General features: G+C 50.2%; 1 protein-coding gene across 2 annotated transcripts; it reads right to left on the bottom strand.

Annotated features, from left to right (window-relative positions):
* Positions 1-645: 645 nt before the first annotated feature.
* Positions 646-20330, bottom strand: RNF14 (ring finger protein 14). Of its 2 annotated transcripts, none has more exons than XM_001514872.4 (8): positions 20265-20330; positions 14368-14529; positions 12431-12582; positions 9687-10184; positions 8403-8631; positions 6760-6932; positions 5583-5713; positions 646-3694 (listed from the first exon to the last, which is right to left on the bottom strand). In XM_001514872.4, the coding sequence occupies exons 2-8, from the start codon at positions 14519-14521 to the stop codon at positions 3637-3639; spliced, it is 1395 nt and encodes a 464-aa protein (XP_001514922.1). In that variant the 5' UTR covers positions 14522-14529; positions 20265-20330; the 3' UTR covers positions 646-3636. The 2 variants fall into 2 exon arrangements, with proteins under 2 accessions (XP_001514922.1, XP_028906819.1); XM_029050986.2 differs by lacking the exon at positions 20265-20330 and adding an exon at positions 17597-17826.
* Positions 20331-20826: the final 496 nt, after the last annotated feature.

The raw sequence follows: 20826 nt of genomic DNA, 5'->3' as shown, positions 1-20826 counted from the left end.
CTGGATTGTTTTTTCTAGCAGTTCGCTTGTAAGGGGGCTGTTCAGTTTAGTTGAATTTTATACGTTAAAAACAAGGTTACTGTTGCACTTTTGTTTCCTAATGCAAGATTATCGAAGGTGAGGATACCTTGAAAAATAAGAGTTTTGCAACACCGTGGGGGTTGTCGTCGTTAAGAATGAGAGCGCCAGGAAAAACTGGAAAGTCTTTCCAGTTTTTATTACAATTCCAAGTTTGCTAAAGGCTTTGACCCAACAGTCAGATCTCTCGGGGGGAGGTGGGGGAAGAAACCTGTGCTCCAGAGTTCACTACAATTAATAATCTGTTTTCCTCATTTACAGTGATGTATTACTAAAAGTTACTGCACCTCACTCTCATTATCTGTAAAGCAAATCCCTCACTGCTGCAGAGTGGTGGTTTCACTCTGGGTACTGGGATCACATGCGACACTTAACAGCATGGCCGTGTCCTTTGGGAGTGGGCTGCCGTTACATGCCAGTTGGGGACTAATTGGGCCAGACCAAAAATGCTTGTTTCAGGAACACTCTGAGGAGCTGGGCTATTTTGAAACTAAAGACCCACCTTTCCCTAGAGTACTGAATGACTCGATCCAAAATCCCAACACACACACACACAGTCAAATGTCATCTTTTTTTTTTAACCTGAAACACTCTTTAATCCTTTACAATTGTTCACACTCCACCTCCACCCTTCGTTTTCTAATACACGGTATCTTCAAAGCCGGCCAGAACGCCCTCATCGTTATCGGTATTTACTGAGCATGCACTCTGTACAGAGCATTATTCTAGGTGCTGGGAGCAAACTGTGGAAGTGAAAGACATGGTCCCTGCCCTTGAAGAGTTTATTTACACTCTACAATCACTGGAACTTGTGGAGGGCAAAGCACATTTAGGAGAATTCAAAACGTTCCCTGTCCTTTAAGAGTTTACCATCCAGCAGTCCATGCCCGCTCCCCTTTACCCGTACCTTCACCGTCTCCGGCTACATTAGGAGAAACCCTATGTCTTTGCAGAATCAATACGCTCTCCCAACGCACCGACCCGGGGATGAAATTCACGACGAACTGACGAACAATTCTTGTTGAGTAACGGTAAATCTCCGATGAGGTGAGACAGTAAAGGTAGACGCTCTTGCCTTGAGTCCAAACCACATTCTCGCCTCGGGCTGCTCGCTGGCAAACTATGGCACCGTGGCCTAGTGGAAACACCACAGGCCTGGGAGGTGGCAGACCCAAGTTCTAATCCCAGCTCTGTAACCTAGGGCTGCCAAAGTCTGAAGAGAGTGATGGTGGACCAGAACTCCCTTCACTAATAGAGGTCAGCCCTAGAAGTCCCGTAATTGGCTTTCTAAAGTGAATTCAGTGCTTGTGGAAAGTGCTCATAGTCCTTAAGAATGAATGATTTTGCTGCAGCGGAGAAAAAAGCAACCTCACCCGATAGATGGGGCTCAGGTTTTGTTAAACAGGTCCTTCATGTTTAGGAGCGGGGGGAAGAAGGTAAGTGTGGCTTCAAACGCTTCCATCTTTACCTTCGTCCGGCAGGCCTGCTGCAGGGGCAGTAGAGGCCGGGGAAAGAGGATATTCCTTTGAATTTAACTGGCAGCCGAGCCAATGCGGCCCTCAGACGGTCCTTCCTTTTTATGGACTTGGATGCGTTTGAACAAGCCACTTCAAGAAGAAAGACTCCATGGTGACCTCCCTTTCCCAAGGTGGCACAGCTCACCAGAATCCTGCTGCCTTGACTCGCTGACTTCTAAGAATGCCCGTTGGGGATCTAAAATGGTTCAGCTGAATCGTTGAAACCCAGGTGAGTTTCGACTAGGCGTCTTTCCCCACGCCTTCGGTGTTAAGGAGGGCGTATCTTCCTTTCCTGGGGGAGAAGGTATGGAGGGGGCCAGAGAAGAGGACTGCAACTATTGAGACCCAGCTGAAATGGCTCAGATGCAAAACCCTCTATTCCAAGGGCAGAAACTTTAAAATCTGCAAACAGAACTACCTGATGGCGAAGCAAGTTTTCGGAACCCGACGGGAGAAACGGAGCAGGAAGCCAGAACGCGATTTTGTAACTAATTAAAAACGGTAAGTTCACGTCAGAACCGGATCTGCCCTAATTAAAAAAAGAATGACTTCATTTACTCCTGCGTGGCAGCCACTGACCCCTGCCGACTTCTGGCTTAGACCCCATGCTAGCAGAACAGGAAGATGCGATGCTTGTAAATAACTGGAGGATCCTCTTAGCTTCCCATAGGCCTGAAGCCCAGGGGGTACCAACCTCCCTTCCGTTCAATCTCTGGTTCGGTAGGCCCCGACGCCCCAAGACCAAGTGAGTGGTTGGGGGGAAGCAGGACTTCCCGTGACCCGGGCGGTGGCCCTCGAGGGGCTCCAAGAGAAGCGCTCCTGGGACTTTTTTCTGCAATTTGGCATTTAGAGCGGAGCCTCAAAGGCAGGAGAAGGGCCCGTGGGTTAGAGAGAGAGAGAAAACGCATTTAAGCACCTAATCGGACAAAGGTGGCTGAGCCGGGATGAGGCAAAAACCACTCAGATCCTCCGTCGCCACTTCAAGCTGCGATGAGAAGCAGGGTATGGTTTTGGACCAAACCAAAGGGGGATTTACACTGGCCGAGAACCGTTTGAGGTCGTGTGGATAGGGCTGTTGTTTTTTGACCTGGTGGGAGTTTGGGTCAGGGGTGTGCTTCGTTATGGACCTGAAGTGAAGGGGGTCTCTCTGGACAGCCGCAGTCCGGGGGGCTGGAAGATATCCACCCCCCATTCCAGTCTGCTTGGACTCTTGGAACTGCCTTGAGGTGCCCCTTCCCCGACACCAAGTGTGGGAGGCAGGGTGTGGAGGACCCCGAGCTGGAGCAGCCCCGAGATTCAACCCGTCGGTCAGTTGGGCCTGCCCCACTCTGGGTTCCTGGAACAGAGGCGGGCAGTTGGTGGCACCGAAAACGCTTCCCTTGTCTGCACGGCCCCATTCCTGCAAAAACAGGCCCAGCACAGAGTTGGCTTTTTCCTCAAGCAGGGTCAGAGATGGATTTTTCCAAGGCTACGGGATCTGGGGGGATGGGTGTGTATCTTGGGAGTCAGGCGATCAGAACTACCTCCCGGCTCTGCTCCGTGCCCTTGGCCAAGTAACTCAAGCCCCGCTGCGCCCCAGTTTCCTTATCTAGGAATAACGGGTCACAATTCCTGCACCTCCTACCTGTACAGAGACCGAGGACCCAAAATGAGGCTGACGCTAAGAAAACACTTTGGAAAACAAAAGTGCTCTAGAAATTCAAGCATTATTGGACAGGAAAAAAAAACCGCGGAAAGCAACCCTCACCCGGTTAGACTCGGTCACTCTGGTAGCTAACTTTCCTTTGACTCGCTTTTGTTTTCTAAACCTTTGGCTTGAGGTTTTGTTCACTTTCTGTAACAGTGGAAAAATAGATACATGCCTTAACCATCAGAGAATGGCAATCGAAACCAAGTTCTTCCAGCTTCTCTCAGACGGGAAGGGGATCTTTCGGCTAACCCTCTTGCAGGGTCATGGATTCGGTGCTAGAGCACTTGACCTGCTGATCAGTGAGATCCACGCCAGTCTCATCTCTCATCCCCCGGGCGGTACAGAAGTGATCTAATCTTCGATCTCGTCCTCCCAGATGTCAACATCCACGTCCACGGCTTGAAACAACCTGGAAGATCATAAGACAAACGCTGTGTTTGCACCCCGGAAAGAGGGGGAGCTGGATCGCGGGCCCCCTTCCGCTCTGGGGACCCTCCCGGGCCCCGACGAGCAGTCCCATCTGTTCATTTTTTCAATCGTATTTATTAAGCGCTCGACAAAGCCGACTGAATGAACCAACCAATGGGTCCTCCATGGCAACCTTCCCCGCGTCTATGGGTAACGGTGATAATTATGGTATTCGCTAAGCGCTCATTATGTGCCCAGGCACTGTACTAAGGGCTGGGTACCCGAGTGTGGGCTTTTGTCAGTTCTGGTTCCACCGGGCGATCGCGGGAGAGGGTTGTCCGGTGTGACAGTGAGCCCCAGGCCTACGTAGTGAAATGAGAGATGGGGTGGAGGGCTCAGGGCACCCCTGGAAGCTCCTCCTGGTGCCAGGGGGGAGCACCGCTGCTCTATCGCCCAAGCTTCCACCGCACTTGGAGCCTGAAGATGCCTCACCTCCGTGGCCCCCCGCCCCATCGCTCAGGATGCCAGGACAACTGCAGGCGTTGCACACTGAGCCCGATTTCGCTGAGGAAGAAACCTCCTCTTGGGGGTAGAGGTAAGGGGCTCTGGCAAGGATCTTCAACCTTCCTCTGGCCCTTCATTGGGGAACTAATGAAGGCAATAAAACGGCAAGGTAAGAAATGGGATCCTCAGGGCCTGAGAGATAAAGGTCCTTCCTTGAAGGACTGAAGAGAGCCAGTGGAGCCGCTTACTGATCAGGTAGTGGGTCTCTGGCCATTTCACCTCACTTATCCACCCTCGCTAGGCCCTGGACTTCGGAGAGTCAACTAAACCTGCAGCATTGGAGAAATTCCTCTTGCTCCACAAAAGTAAGATTGTCCCATAATGGATTCAAGGGGTCGTCCTATAAAAATAGGCAATTCATCAAAATTTAAAGTATTTTCTATTGTATTTTTCAGCCTGAAGTAGCACTTGGATTTGCACCTTTTATTCATCCCTCCCTCAGCCCTACAGCATCTATATACGAAGCCATAATTTCTGGATTTATATTGATGTCTCTCTCGCCCTCTAGACTAAAGCTGGTTGTGTGCAGGGAACACGTCTACTAACTCTGTTACATTGTGCTCTGCATACAGTGAGCACTCAATAAATTCCACTGATTGATTACTAGCAGTAGTAAAAGAACTTATGAAGTGCTGGGAGAGACTACACAGGGAGGAATCAGACAAGATCTCTATTCCTCGGGGAGGTTCGCAATCAGTATAGCTGGGACTAAGGGACTGGAGAGAGACACATTAGAAATGATGAAACATTACAACACAAATACAAAGAATGAAAACAAAATCAGTAGGGGGCTGTGGCTGGAGAGGCAGTCAGGCTCCTTAAGGCTCAGAGCGCGGGGCACACCCATAGCCACAGCAACCCACTACGTGAATTTGTTTTCAGAGAAATCGCTTCGAGACTGTAATTTTCAGTAAGGCTTTGAGCACCATTTCTAAATCATTTCATAATCTTGAAAAATATTAGTTCAGCAGACGAATCAGTTGCCATATAAAGGCAAACAATGAGCTCCGATTCACCACAAGGTTGCTGGTGGGAGACAAAGTCTACAGAACAGCCTGAAGCCACAGAATTGTGAGTGTCCATAAATCACCACCACCACCTCCTAGTTTTCCATTCCTTTTGTTCCAACCCATCCGATTGCCTTAAAGTACTTACTAAGTGCATATTATGGGCCCACTCCTCTGCTAACACTAGAGGAAAGGCAAGATAATCAGGTGGCACACAGTCCCTGCCCCAACCAGAGCACACCATCTAGCTAGGGGAAGACAGATTAAATGCCTCAGTAACGGACGGAATAAGGGGACAACTGGGGACCGAGTACGTACCGGTTAAAACACGGGGAAGATGGGTCGTTGAAATGTCGATAGGGATTTGCTCTAGACAAAGAACCCATGCAGATCCAACAGAAATACCGCATACAGCCGGTACACGTCATCTTGTTACATCCATCTAATTTCTGGGGTGGAGGGGAGGAGAAACATCTTTAATCGAGGAAGGAAAACACGCTCGTAAAGAGTCAAGACGACCCGGGGACAAGTCTTAATACCTCCTCTCACAGCGCAATAAGGGAGACACAGCTGAGGCCTACGAACTTCACTTCTCTGTGCCTCGCTTCCCTCGTCTGTCAAATGGGGATTGAAACTGGGAGTCCTACGTGGGACAGGGACAGTCTCCAACTTGATGTACTTGTATCCACCCCAGGGCTTAGTATGTCTGGCATGCAGTAAGTGCTGAGCAAATACCACAGTTATTATTACTATTACTATGGAAGTCTGTCCCCTGCTATCTGACCTACAGACTGCTGCTGCAGCAGGTGGGCAGAGGCCTCAGTAACCTTTCCCAACTGCAGGCTTCAAAGCTGGCTGATTGGAGGAAAACTGATCCAAGGATACAGTTTATGCTCTGATCGTGGGAAACAGCAGTGCTGGACTGTTAACTTTGACTGACATAGGGGCTATTACCAGACTGTCAACTTTAACTGACCTGGGATGGGTAACAGGGTTAAAAGGGTTTTTGTTTTTTAAATGGTATTTGTTAAGCACTTCCTAGGTGCCAGGCACTGTATTAGGTGCTGGGGTAGTTACAAGCTTAATCAGGTTGGACACGGTCCTTGTCCCACATGGGGCTCACAGTCTTCATCCCCATTATATAGATGAGGTCACTGAGGTCCAGAGAAGTGAGGTGACTCACCCGAGGCCACACACGCAGTCAAGTGGGGGAGCTGGAATTAGAACCCAGAATCCTCTGGCTCTCGGGCTTGTGTTTTTTTGGACAAAAATGTCAGGGTGCTCATGGGTACCGCGAAAACAGGGGACTCGGGATTGTCAGACAAGGGGAGTGCGGATTCGGAAGGGAGGTGTCGGACTCCAGCTTTGGCTCTGAATTTGATCCTTTGCTGCTGGGCTTCATAAATACGATGAGACCAGAGCCAGATCTGAGGAACGCTGACAAACTCATCCGTAAGTGCGCACGTGTGTGTTTGTGTTTTGCCGGTGAACCCACCTCTATGTGGGTGCCACAGCAGGGACAGCTCTTAGAGTTCTTTTCCAGCCACTCTTTACTCTCCATCTCTTCCAGGGCTTTCTGGATCACCCTTTTGCCATACCGCTGCTCCAGAAACCTTTTATTGGCCTCATCTGCTTCAAGGTATTCGTTTCGTAAGTCAATTAACTTCTCTAGAGAAAGAAAGAAAATACAAGGATTGAGACCAAATCTGTAGGGTTGGGGCTTTCTTTCTAATTTGTCCTACAATTAATCAATGGCATTTATTGATAAATGGTCAGAACGCTTTTGAAGGAAAATGATCCAGGCAGCAGAGAGGAGTTTGGGCTTAGTACAGTGCTTTGCACACAGCAAGTGCTCAAAAAATATAATTGAATGAATGAATGACCATAAAATAGGTCTACCGACTCTGTTATATTGTACTCTCCCAAGTGCTTAGTACAATGTTCTGCCTGCAATAAGCGCTCAATAAATAGTAATGGTACTTATTAAGTGCTTACTGTGTGCCAAGCACTATTCTATTGATTAAATGATAAATACATTACAGATGTGCACACCCTTTCAGAAGCTGATCACGATTTAGATGAATACTTTTGGTTGAGACTCAGATACGGCTTTTATTCCACAACATACCCTACGTAAAGCACAGGGTCTTGGTTTATGAGTTCAGTTCAGGCAGTGAGGAAGGATTCTGGGGAAAAGGGCAAGCCTCGTTCTTCTCCCCCACCATCAGGGACAACGTCCCTGGGGCTCAATCCCGCAGCTTGGATCCGCTTCTCCTTCTACATTCCTTCCCTCTCATCCGCTCCCATAGCTCCAACTATTTTTTTTACGGTATTTGTTAAGCACTTATTATGTGCCAGGCACTGTACTAAGTGCTGGGGTAGATTCAAGCTAATCAAGTTTGGGCACAGTCCATGTCCCACATGAGGCTCACAGTCTTCAGCCTCATTTCACAGATGAGGTAACTAAGACAAGAAAAGTGAAATTGTGTTTTTTTTGTTTGTCCCACAAGCGGCTCTGTCTTCATTCCCATTTACAGATAAGGCACAGAAGAGTGAAGTTGTGTTTTTTGGGTCTTTTTTCAAAATGGTATTTGTTAAGCGCTTACTGTGTGCCAGGCATTGAACTAAGCGCTCGGGTAGATACAAGATAATCAAGTTGGGCCCAGTCCATGTCCCAAACGGGGCTCACAGTCTTCTTCCCCATTTTACAGATGAGGTAACCAAGGTACAGAGCCGTGCAGTGACTTGCCCAAGGTCACACAGCAGACAAACGAGGGAGTCAGGATTAGAACCCAGGTTCTTCTGACTCCTGGGCCTGTACTCTATCCACTAGGCCACACCGCTTCCTGAGTGCCCAAGGGTGGGAGCAGCAGGAGGGTGAGAGAAAAGGGACCGGTGGGGGGAACACTGGCTCTTTACCAACTCCAGGGAAGAGGGAAATGGGACTTTCTGGTGGGGGCTCAGGAAGAGGCCTAGTTCCAAGCTCTACTTGCCCAGGGTCACATAGCAGACAAGTAAAGAGTGAGGATTAGATGTCAGGTCCTTTTGACTCCCAGCCCCACATTCTATCCACTAAGCCAGGCTGCCTTCCAAGTCTCCCTCCTTTCCCAAGTTCCCGTGGCGCCGGGAGCCCCTTACCTGCGGTGACTTTGCATGGAGAGACGCCGTGGTAGGTCATCTTGCAGAGCGTACAGAAGGCGTAGTTGCAGCTGGAGCAGATGCCCATGGTGCAGCCGGGCTCCTGCATCACGGGCGTCTGGCAGTCCGGCCGCGGGCAGTATACCACGTCCGCCATGAGATCCAGGCTGGACTGCAGGAGGAGGCGGTCGTAGCGGGCGAACAGCTCTTCGGCCACCAGCTCCTTCACCTTCGGACACACAGAGGGGGGACATTTGTCGGATGGCTTCTAGACCGGGCCCAGGTCTCAACAGCAATCATCTTTAACAATAGCATCCTTGGGAGGCCCTGTGAACTTTTGCTCATCTTCCACTCCCTTCTGCATCGTCCTGACTTGTTCCCTTTGCTCTTCCCCCTGCCCCCAGCCCCAAAGCACTTATGCATATATCTGTCATTTTCTTTATTTTTACTGTCTGCCTCCCCCATTCTAGACTTTGAGCTCGTCGTGGGCAGGGGATGTCACTTTTATTGTTAGCACTGTACATCCCCAAGTGGTTACTATAGTGCTCTGCACACAGTAAGCGCTCAATAAATATGACTGAATGAACAGGGAGGCCCCTCGGATCCCAAAACTCGCTAGGACAGGATCCCTCCCCTTCTCCCTCCTCCCCGTCCCTTCTTTCCCTCCTTCCATCTCCTGCTCTCTCTCTTTCTTGCTTCGCTGTCACGTTCTCTACAAACAAGGGCAGCCGAGAGCTTCTTTGGTTCTGCCTACATCCCGACCCCAGAATAGGGAGAGTAAGTTAAGGCAGGAACCCGCTTCTTTCCACCTCTGGGGTTGGGGTGACGTGGACACCACGCTCATCCCTACTGAGCCAAGCTTCACGCCGAAGGGTGTACATCAGAATCGCCACGTCAACGGTCGATGGGAGGAGAGGAGAGGATGTGTCAGGATCAGGGACCCAGGTTGCGGCCTCCTGCTAAGCAGCTGGGAGCTAAAGAGGCATGAAGAGGAGGAGGGAGGGGCCCGAGGGTCTTTCCCATCAAGCCCCTTGGATGAACACTTTGCTCACTACCCAGCAGTGTCGGGAAGAAACAACTAGCTGTCAAGGCTCCGCCGGGCGAGGATCGGGTTCCCTTTGGCCCAGAGGAGGAACAGCAGCACCCCCACCCCCGGCCTCCGCGGGACGGACTAAACACACGCTCTCGGGCCGTGGCACGGGCCCAGCCCGGGAACCCACCCCAAACGGAGGCGTCTGGACGGACGCGGGCCCACCACCCACCCGGGGGGGAGCCACGGATCACCTGGCCGGGAGTGGCGACCGAGGAGCACTTTGGCTCTGGGCAATTGAGGCAGTGGACTTGGCCGTCCCTGATCTGTATTTCAAAGTAGTCCTTGAGGCAGGCTCGGCAGTACACGTGCCGGCACTCGGAGAAGTACATGCTCTCGCGGCCCAGCTTCTCGCAGAAGCAGATGTGGCACAGGTACATCTTGCTGTTGAAGCACTTCTTCTGCTGAGCCTGGTCGAAGTCCAGGATCTCCCGGATCAGGCTGGACAGAGACTCCACGTCCTGTACGGCCCGGTCGTCGGGGGCGGCGGGCTCTGCCTCGCCCTGGGCGGGGGCCTGGGAGGGGGCCAGGCCGGGCCCGGTGGCCTGGGGGCTCAGCTTGAGCTCGAAGGGGGAGGCGATGTTCAGGTAGGCGAGGGTCTCCTCCTTCAGGAACTGCATCCAGGCGAACATCACCACGCAGCCGCGGTTCTCTTCCCACAGGTTGTCCAAGTGCTTGCACAGGGCCGTCAGCTAGGACGGAAGGAAGCGATCTGAATCAGGAGGGGCATGCCCAGGGGAAGGAGCCCGGGCGTCACGGGACCTGGGGTCTAATTCGAGCTCTGCCACTTTTTTTGTTTAATGATATTCAATAATAATGGAATTTGTTAAGCACTTACTCTGTGTAGAGCCCTGGGGTAGGTACAAGCTTAGCACTTGGATCCGTACCCTTTTAGCACTTGATAGTCACCTTATCCTCAGCCCCTTGACACTTAATAATAAAAATGATAATAATGATGGTATTTGTTAAGCACTTACTATGTGCCAAGCACAGTTCTAAGCGCTGGGGTAGATACAAGGTAATCAGGTTATCCTACATGGGGCTCACACTTTTAATCCCCTTTTTACAGATAAGATAACTGAGACAGAGAGAAGTTAAGTGACTCGCCCAAGGTCACACAGCGACAAGTGGCGGAGGAAGGATAAGAACCCACGTCCTCTGACTCCCAAGCCCAGGATCTTTCCACTAAGCCACGCTGCTAATATCCATCTCCCCAGCTAGACCTCCAAGCTCCTTGTCGGCAACTCTGCTGTATTGTACACTCCCAAGTGCTTAGCACACAGTAAGCACTCAATAAATACCATTGATTTGGCAGTAGGACTCTGCCTCAGGATAAAATAAAAAATACCCAGTACCTAGATAAAATAGAAAGTAAAGCTGCTTTAATGTCTCAAGGACTCTTGTAAGGCTGGGGCTGGTGGTAGAATCTCGAACCAAAAGGAAAAACAAGACAAGCTTATTCTTTGAAATCATCAGGAGTTCTAGCAGCTTATCTTTTAACATACCAGAGTTCATCAGTCTTCAAAAGGAGCTCAGTAGTTACTACAGAATCAAAATCAGTCCTTGAATGTTCTCCATTATTTTCAATGGCATTTTCCTTGTGGGGTGGGGAGGGGGGGATCACTCGTATTTATTGAGCACTTAGTGCATGCCGAGCACTGTACTAAGTGCTTGGGACAGTACAATATAACAGAATTGGTAGAGATGTTCCCTGTCCACAATGAGCTTGCAGTCGAAAGGGGAGACAGACATGAATATAAATAAATCACAGATGTGTACACAAGAGCCATGGGGCTGAGGGAGGGGTGAATTAAAGGTGCAAATCCAACTGCAAGGATGACACAGAAGAAAGTGAGAGAAGAGGAAATGTGGGCTCAGTGGGATAGCGAAATGATAGAAAAATAGATGAATGAGAGATTGGAAACCTTAAATCTCAGACCTTAAACCTTGAAGATAGGATGAGATCTTTAGAAACTTTCTCTATATTGTACTTTTTGTACTTACTTAGGAAACACGTTTAATCTGCAATTGTTACTGAATAGTTCTGGCAGTTTCCTTTGGAAGAAAGCAAGGAAGTCTTGAACAAAACCTCTGAGAAGTAGCATGGCCTAATAAAAAAGCATACGGCTGGGAGTCAAAGAACCTGGATTCTAATCTCAGCTCTGCCTCTTGTCTGCTGTATGACCTTGGGAAAGTCATTTAACTTTTCTGAGCTTCAGTTACCTCATCTGTAAAATGGGGATTAAGACTGTGAGCCCCGTGTGGGACAGGGACTGCATCCAATCTGATTGTCCTGCATTTACCCCAGAATTTAGCTTAAAAAAAAAAGAGAGGGAGAAAAGATTCCAACTAAGAGGGAAAGGGTACCAGTAGGAAAAGCGCCATTTTCCACTGTAAAATAGATTTAGCTGAAAAGCTTCAGACAAGGAGAAAGGGATTAAGACTGTGAGCCTTATGTGGGACAGGGACTATGTCCAGTCTGATCATCTCGTATCTATCCCAGACCTTAGATATTAAAAAAAAGAGAAAGAGAAGCAGAAAAGAACAGAACCAAGAAGGAAAGGGTACCAACAGAAAAAGCACCATTTTCTACTGTCATATGGATTGAACTGAAAAGCATCAAGACAGAGAGAGAGGAATCATTCACTTCATTTAAAAAAAATTTCAAAAGCTATCTGGGATAGGTTCACAGGTTATGTCTATTCCCTCCTTTCCCTAAAAACCTAGAATTCCTGGTCCTTTAGGGTCATGAGCATTAATGCCTTTGAAGAATAAAATAAAAGAATAACCCACAGGTCCTACATTCCCACAAGAACATGTTGGGTAGTCTCACTAAGGTCTCACCATCCCAGGCAGCCTGCCAGGAGACAGGGGTCGGGGGAAGGGGAAGCAGGGAGGGATGGAGGGACAGGAGCAGAGAACAAGCTTTATGCCTCACCTGAGCACGTGAAAGCCATTTCCCACTGAGTGTGAATGCCGGAGGGGAGGTTGAAGGATAATCTGGTGGAAATTCAAAATTCAGCACCAGAGGAGGCAGAAAGCAAATGGTGTATTCAAAGCCACCATTCTGGGGACCTTCAGTCGAATTGCCTGAAACAAAAACAAGGGTTAACCGACTCAGCAGTCAGCTTGGCGGCAGCTTGTATCTACTCCAGCACTTAGTACAGTGCTTGGCACACTGTAAACACTTAACAAATACCCTGAAACGACCAAAAAAAATCCGATCAAAAACTCACTGGGTGTAGTCCTGAATTTGGGAGACTTAAGTATTGGTGGAAAAAATCATCAAGAAAAACCTAACCGAGGATTTTTTTTTTTTATGGTATTTGGTAAACACCTACTATGTGCCAGGCACTGTACTAAGCACTGGGGTAGACACTAATTAGGTACATAATCCCTGGGCCACCTTTTATATATATATTTTATAGATGAGGTACCTGAGGCACAGAGTAGTTAAGTGCCTTGCCCAAGGCCACACAGCAGACAAGTGGCAGAACCAGGATTAGAACCTAGGTCCTTCTGACTGCCAGAGCCGTGCTCTAGCCGCTAGGCCACGCTGCTTCTCACGAATGCATGAGATAATGTGTTCTGGGCCCCCAGCAGGGCAGTGAGCCCATTACCCAAGTTCTACTTCTCTGGAAAAACTGCCTGTGGTGAAAAGGTTCTCCAGCCACAGAGGAATTCTTCCACCCCTTGACCCAACGACTAGGTTCCACAAATTGTTTTCATTGTAGAGGATTTTGAGGTGAATGCCAGAGAAAAGGGAATATTCATCCTTCTTCCACACCGCCCTGTCATGACAGGCCCAGTAAGATTAGTCTGGGCTTAGCCGTAGTGGCCCATTCAGATTAGCCCGGGCCCCGGTTTTCGGACGGTTATCTGTCCTCGACACATTTCCACAACCAAGTCTGTACTTGAATCGCCTCGTTAAATGCCTTCCTCCAACACTGAGGAAATCACATGTTGTACCTTTGGAAAAATACACTACAGCTCTCTGGGCTTAGCTGAAGTCACTGACTTTTTTGAGCTTTCAAGAGTTTAAGCGTGAGTTAATTTAGGGGGATTGTAACCACTGTGACCATCCCTGCAGTCGCCCTGTGGACCTCTACCCTACCTTTTATTCTAGCCCCTCGTCTCAAAGATCCTGGGAGAAAGAAAGAAAAAGGCAGAGAAGCCAAGAAAGGTAGGGCGGAAGAAGGAACGCAGAGGCCAGGCTGCTTGCTCTCTTGTGTACCTCAGGACAAAACCTTTTTCATCTGAGCCAAAAGTATTTAGTTCAACGTGCTGAAAAACGACTTCTTAAGGCTCTGCTGAGTTGTTCTTCTTCTTTAGACTGTACGCTTGCTGTGGGCAGGGAATGTGTCTGTTACCTCTGTGGTACTGTACTCTCCCAAACGCTTAGTACAGTGCTCTGCACATAAGTGCTCAACAAATACTATTGATTGATCGAATTCAATATCCAATTAAGCGGCAAAGACCCTAACAGTCATCCTTGGTTAAGTGTGTGGTAAAAGTTGGCCCCGATCTACTAGAACGCGGCCTCAGTGTTCGCACGGGGCTCCGCCTGACGGAAAACTTGCAGCATGGCCCAGTGGACAGAACACAGGCCTGAGAGTCAGAAGGATCTGGGTTCTAATTCTGACTCCGCCACTTATCTGCAGTGTGACCTTGGACAAATCATTTCACTTCTCTGTGCAAATGGCGAATAACACTGTGAGCCTCAGTTGGGTCAGGGACTATGTCCAACCTGATTATTTTGTGTCTACCCCAGCGCTTCGTACAATGCTGGGCATGTAATAGGCACTTAATAAACACTATAATTATTATTAGGACATACTTAGAAAATTCAAATTTAAGAGAATATGACTCACTCACCACTCACAAATATTTTGAAATTCTGGGGCAATTCCAGACAGATTCTGGTTTCTCCACCTTGGGTAGACTCTGCCTTTTTAAATTCGTCTTCATCATAAATACTCGCCAAGGCCAGCAATTCATCCTCCTGGGCTTCTCGGTCTTCTGACGACATTTAACTGTCTGTAGGGTTAAGGATATTCATTCAATCACACAAGAATCCAGGAAGCACTATGCACAAAGCATTGATTCATTGGTAGGAAATTTCAGGGGCACTCAAAATTCACCAATTAAGGAACAATCAGAAAAAACCAAAGAGAGAAGCAGCGTGACCTAGTGGAAAGAGCCTCGGAGTCAGAGGGTCTGGGTTCTAATCTCGGCTCCACCACTTGTTGGATATGACACCTTGGGCAATCACTTCACTTCTCTGTTCCTCAGTGACTTCATCTGTTAAATAGAGATTAAGACTGTGAGCCCCTTGTGGGACATGGACACTGCCCAACCTGATTAGCTTGTATCTACCCCAGTGCTCAGTACAGTGCCTGGCACATAGAAAATGCTTTACAAATACCGTAAGGAAAAAGTTATTTTTTAATTTCAAAGATCTAAGCACTTCTCTCATCCCACCCTACTATGTCAGCCTCCTTGCTGATCTCCCTGCCTCCTGTCTCTCCCCACTCTAGTCCATACTTCACCCTCTTGCCTGGATCATTTTCCTAAAAAAAAAAAAAAATCCAGTCCACATCTCTTCTAGCTTCAAGAACTTCCAGTGGTATGAATTTACCACATGCTTTAAGGTCCTCAATCTCCCTGTCCCCTCTTACCTTGCCTCCTGATTTCCTTCTTAAATGTCAATTTACTCACTGGACCTCGATCTCTTCTCTTTCGGCGCCAACCCCTTGCCCAAGTCCTCTCTGGTCTGGAACTCCCTCCCGATTCACATCCAAGAGATCATTCCCTCCTCACCTTCAAAGTCTCAATAAAATCACATTTCTTCAACCTCTGTCTTCCCTGACAAAGCCCTCATTACTCCCTCTCCTTTGATGTTTATGCACTTGGATTTGTGGACTTAATAATAATAATGATGGCATTTAAGTACTTACTATGTGCCAGGCACAGTATTTATGTACATATTTATTTTACTGTCCGCCTCCCCATCTAGATTATAAACTCTGTTGTATTGTATTCTCCCAAGTGCTTAGTACAGTGGTCTGCCAAAGGAAGCGCTCAATAAATACCTTGATTGATTTGAGTGGGTGTAAATGGAGAAGAGAACTCAGCCGTGGGAGGCTCCCATAGTTAGAGGGTGGAAGGCAGAGGAGGACTGAGTGAAAGCTAAGGTTAGATGATATTCCCAGGAGAAGGGAGTGATTCGCAATACTGAAAGCAAATGAGAGGACAGGGAGGATTGGGGTGAAGTTGAGTCTGCTAGATTTGGCATTAAAAGAGGTCATTGGTGACCTTGGAGAGGGTAGTTCCTCTCCGAAACAGTAACCTTACTGTTACGGGCTCTCGTTATATCCCGGCTAGACTACTGTGTCAGCCTTCTCTCTGACCTCCCTTCCTCCTCTCTCGCCCCGCTCCAGTCTATTCTTCACTCCGCTGCCCGGCTCATCTTCCTGCAGAAATGATCTGGGCATGTCACTCCCCTTCTTAAACAACTCCAGTGGTTGCCTATCAACCTCCACTCCAAACAAAAACTCCTCACTCTAGGCTTCAAGGCTCTCCATCACCTTGCCCCTTCCTACCTCTCCTCCCTTCTCTCTTTCTACCGCCCACCCCGCACGCTCCGCTCCTCCGCCACCCACCTCCTCACCGTCCCTCGGTCTCGCCTATCCCGCCGTCGACCCCCGGGTCACGTCCTCCCGCGGTCCCGGAACGCCCTCCCTCCTCACCTCCGCCAAACTGATTCTCTTTCCCTCTTCAAAACCCTACTTAAAACTCACCTCCTCCAAGAGGCGTTCCCAGACTGAGCTCCTCTTCTCCCTCTACTCCCTCTGCCATCCCCCCTTTACCTCTCCGCAGCTTAACCCTCTTTTTCCCCTTTTCCCTCTGCTCCTCCACCTCTCCCTTCCCATCCCCACAGCACTGTGCTCGTCTGCTCAACTGTATATATTTTCGTTACCCTATTTATTTTGTTAATGAATTGTACATCGCCTCGATTCTATTTAGTTGCCATTGTTTTTACGAGATGTTCTTCCCCTTGAGTCTATTCATTGCCATTGTTCTCGTCTGTCCGTCTCCCCCGATTAGACTGTAAGCCCGTCAAACGGCAGGGACCGTCTCTATCTGTTGCCGACTTGTTCATCCCAAGCGCTTAGTACAGTGCTCTGCACATAGTAAGCGCTCAATAAATACTACTGAATGAATGAATGAATGAATGAATGAATAGTTTCTGTAGAGCGGAGGGGGCAAAAGCCAGATGGCAAGGGGACAAGGAGAGAATTGGAGGGGAGGAATAATACTAATAATGAAATTTTTGAGAATGGAAGCTGTGTGGCCTAAGGGATAGAGCACAGGTCCGGGAGCCAGAAGGACCCGAGTGCTAATCTGAACTCTGCCACTTGTCTGTTGTGTGACCTTGGGAAAATCACTTAACTTCCCTGTGCCTCAGAGACCTCATTTATAAAATGGGGATTAAGACGGTGAGCCCCAGGTGGGACACGAACTGTGTCCAACCTGAATAGCTTGCATTGACCCCAGTGCTTAGTACAGTGACTGGCACCTAGTAAGTGCTTAGGAAGTACCATTAAAAAAAAAGGAAGGGGTCATTTGTGCATGTGGAGTAGGTCAGAGCTCAGGTCTGGGAGTCAAAAGGATCTGGGCTCTAATCTTGACTCTGCCACTTGTCTGCTGGGTGACCTTGGGCAAATCACTTCACTTCTCTGTGCCTCAGTTACCTCATCTGTAAAATGGGGATTGAGACTGTGAGCCCCACATGGGATAGAGACTGTGTCCAACTTGATTTGCTTGTATTCCGCCAGAGCTTAGTACAGTGCCTGCACATAGAAAGCACTTAACAAATACCATCCTTTTTTTGAAAGTAGGTGGGAGATACCCCAAGATACTGCTGGGTAAGATGAGAAAGTTGTGGAGGGGTCAAGAAGGTAGGATCGGGGAGCTGCAGGGAAGATTTTAGGAAGAAAGAACTTTTGACTCTCAGGGAGCTAAATCGGTGCAACAGGTTACCCAGGGGGTTGCATGTATCTATCGTCTACCTTAGTTATTGATCATTATCATCTTTTCCTACCTTCACTTTTTACCAATTGTCGCTTTGCTTTTCCTCCTGTTCCCACCCTCTGCGAAGAGTTTGCTGGTGCCTTCCTTCTCCCCAGTTAGACTGTAAACTCCCTGAGGGCAGAGCATTGCACTAGACTTTGGAAGAAAACCGTGAAGGTGGAGGGAAGCATGACAAGATTGAAGTACGGCAGCTAAATCAATCGATGGCATTTATTGCCTGGTCTTGGGAGTCAAAGGTTGTGGGTTCTAATCCCGGCTCTGCCACTTATCAGCTGTGGGACTTTGGGTAAGTCACTTAACTTTTCTGTGCCTCAGTTACTTCTGTAAAATGGGATCAAGACTATGAGCCCCACGTGGGACAACCTGATTACCTTGTATCTACCCCAGCGCCTAGAATATTCATTCATTCAATTGTATTTATTGAGTGCTTTCTATGTGCAGAGCACTGAACTAAGCGCTTAGTAAGTTCAAAAAATGATATGTAGGCATGACAGGGTTTGCTCTCGGGGCTTGGGCGCTCACTCTGCGCAGAGCACTGTACTAAACGCTTAGTAATTTCAAAAAATGATAGGTAGGCATGACAGGGTTTGCTCTTGGAGCTTCAGGTCAATCCCTGGGCATCTCAGGCCACTCTCGGACCTTGGGGGTTTCTGTCCCAAGAGTACAACTTCAGGATTCCCCAAAAGTGGGCAACCCAGTGGGTTGGGCAGCTGGGCCTGGTCATCATAGTACTTGGCACGTATTAAGTGCTTAACAAGTACCATCATTAGTATTATTATTCCTGGGCGCTAACTCTGTGCAGAGCACTGTACTAAATGCTTAGTAATTTCAAAAAATATGTAGGTATGACAGGGTTTGCTCTCGGGGCTTGGGTGCTCACTCTGTCCAGAGCACTGTACTAAATGCTTAGTAATTTCAAAAAATGATACGTAGGCATGACAGGGTTTGCTCTCAGAGCTTCAGGTCAATCCCTGGGCATCTGAGGCTGCTCTTGGGCCTTGGGGGCTTCTGTCCCAAGAGTCCAACTTCGGGATTCCCCGAAAGTGGGCAACCCAGTGGGTTGGGTGGCCTGGGCCTGGTTATAGTACTTGGCACATAGTAAGTGCTTAACGAGTGCCATCCTTATTATTATTCCTGGGTGCTAACTCTGCGCAGGGCACTGTACTAAACGCTTAGTAATTTCAAAAAATGATCGGTAGGCATGACAGGGTTTGCTCTCAGAGCTTCAGGTCAATCCCTGGGCATCTCAGGCCACTCTCGGGCCTTGGGGGCTTCTGTCCCAAGAGTCCAACTTCGGGATTCCCCGAAAGTGGTTAACCCAGTGGGTTGGGTGGCCTGGGCCTGGTTATAGTACTTGGCACATAGTAAGTGCTTAACAAGTGCAATCATTATTATTATTATTCCTGGGCGCTAACTCTGTGCAGAGCACTGTACTAAACACTCAGTAATTTCAAAAACTGATATGTAGGCATGACAGGGTTTGCTCTCGGAGCTTCAGGTCAATCCCTGGGCATCTCAGGCCGCTCTTGGGCCTTGGGGGTTTCTGTCCCAAGAGTCCAACTTCGGGATTATCTGAAAGTGGGCAACCCAGTGGGTTGGGTAGCCTGGTCATCATAGTACTTGGCACATAGTAGGTGCTTAACAAGTGCCATCATTATTATTATTATTCCTGGGCGCTCACTCTGTGCACTGTACTAAACACTCAGTAATTTCAAAAACTGCTATGTAGGCATGACAGGGTTTGCTCTCGGGACTTCAGGTCGATCCCTGGACATCTCAAGCCGCTCTCTGGCTTTGGGGGCTTCTGTCCCAACTTGGGGATTCCCCGAAAGTGGGCAATCCAGTGGTTTGGCCAACCCGGGCCTGGCCATCATCCGGGTCTCTTGGGCCTCAACCGAGGCGGCGACGGCTGCCTCCTCACGAAAATGTCAAGTGAGGCGGGCCCATTACGCCCCCAGGGGAAAACTCCTGAGGTAAAAGGTCGGCACTCGGGGGAGACGATGTGTTTTCTGGACCCCACAAGGCCCTGGGAGTTTTCTCCCCCGTCGCCTCAGGCCATTTTTTTTTTTCCTGCGGGGAAGGACCCGCCGGCCTCGGGCCCCGCTTCTGCATGCCTTCATTCGTTCAACAGTATTTATTGAGTGTTTACTATGTGCACAGCACTGCACTACGCGCTTGGGGTGGCGGGGCGGGGGGGGAAGGGGAGGCCGTTTCCGGGGAGGGTCGGGCCGGATTGGGGACGGTTTGGGTCCGTTTGGGGCGGGTTGCAATGGCGGCCGCGCGAGGAGAGGGGGCGCGAGGAGAGGGGGCGCGAGGAGAGGGGGCGCGAGGAGAGGGGGCGCGAGGAGAGGGGGCGCGAGGAGAGGGGGCGCGAGGAGAGGGGTCACGTGCCTCCCCCCCTGCCTCGCGCAGCCCTGGCCAGGCCCCCTCCCCCCCGGCTCCCGCGGCGCTCCGCCTCTCAGGCTCCGTCCCCCCGCTCGCCCCGCACGTTCCGTTCCGGCTCCAAACGTTCCGCCCCGAGGCTCGGGGGTCCCCCCCCGTCCCCGTCCCGCCGGCGTCCCGGCCTCGCCCGGCTCCGGGGGCCGACGACCACCCGGCCCGGACACGGGCGGAGTTCGGGAGGGGGATTCCGGGCCTCGGCCCCCGCCCCCCGCCCTCACCGCCGCCGCCAACCTCACCTGCCCCGGCCGCCGCCTCTCTCCGCCGAGCCATAGAGCGGAGCGGAGCGGGGAAGGGAGGAGCAGGAGGCCGGGGAGGAGCGAACGGCCGGGAGGGAGGAGGAGCAGCGGGGGGGGGGGGAACGGGCCCCAGCGGGGAACAGCCGGGACAGGGAGGGGCGGCCTGGGCAGGGCGGAGCAGCCTGGACGGAACGGCCCGGGGAGGGAGGGAGGAGCAGCCTGGACGAGGAGGGGCGGCACAGGGGAACAGCCAGCGCAGGGCGGAGCAGCCTGGACGGAACAGCCTGGGGAGGGAGGGGAGGCAGGGAGGAACAGCCAGGGCAGAACAGCCTGGGCAGGGAGGGGAGGCAGGGCGGAGCAGACTGGATGGAACAGCCTGGGGCAGGGAGGAGCGTGAGGGAGGGGCAGCCTGGGCGGGGAGGGGCGGTAGGGCGGAACAGCCAGGGCAGAACAGCCTGAGAAGGGTGGGGCGGCAGGGCGGAGCAGCCTGGATGGAACGGCCTGGGCAGGGAGGGGCGGCAGGGTGGAGCAGCCAGGGCAGAACAGCCTGGGAAGGGTGGGG

The sequence above is a fragment of the Ornithorhynchus anatinus genome, chromosome X1, assembly GCF_004115215.2.
Source record: "Ornithorhynchus anatinus isolate Pmale09 chromosome X1, mOrnAna1.pri.v4, whole genome shotgun sequence".
NCBI lineage: Eukaryota > Metazoa > Chordata > Mammalia > Monotremata > Ornithorhynchidae > Ornithorhynchus > Ornithorhynchus anatinus.
Note: the sequence above shows the minus strand (reverse complement) of the source record. Positions and strands in the feature narration are given on the sequence as shown.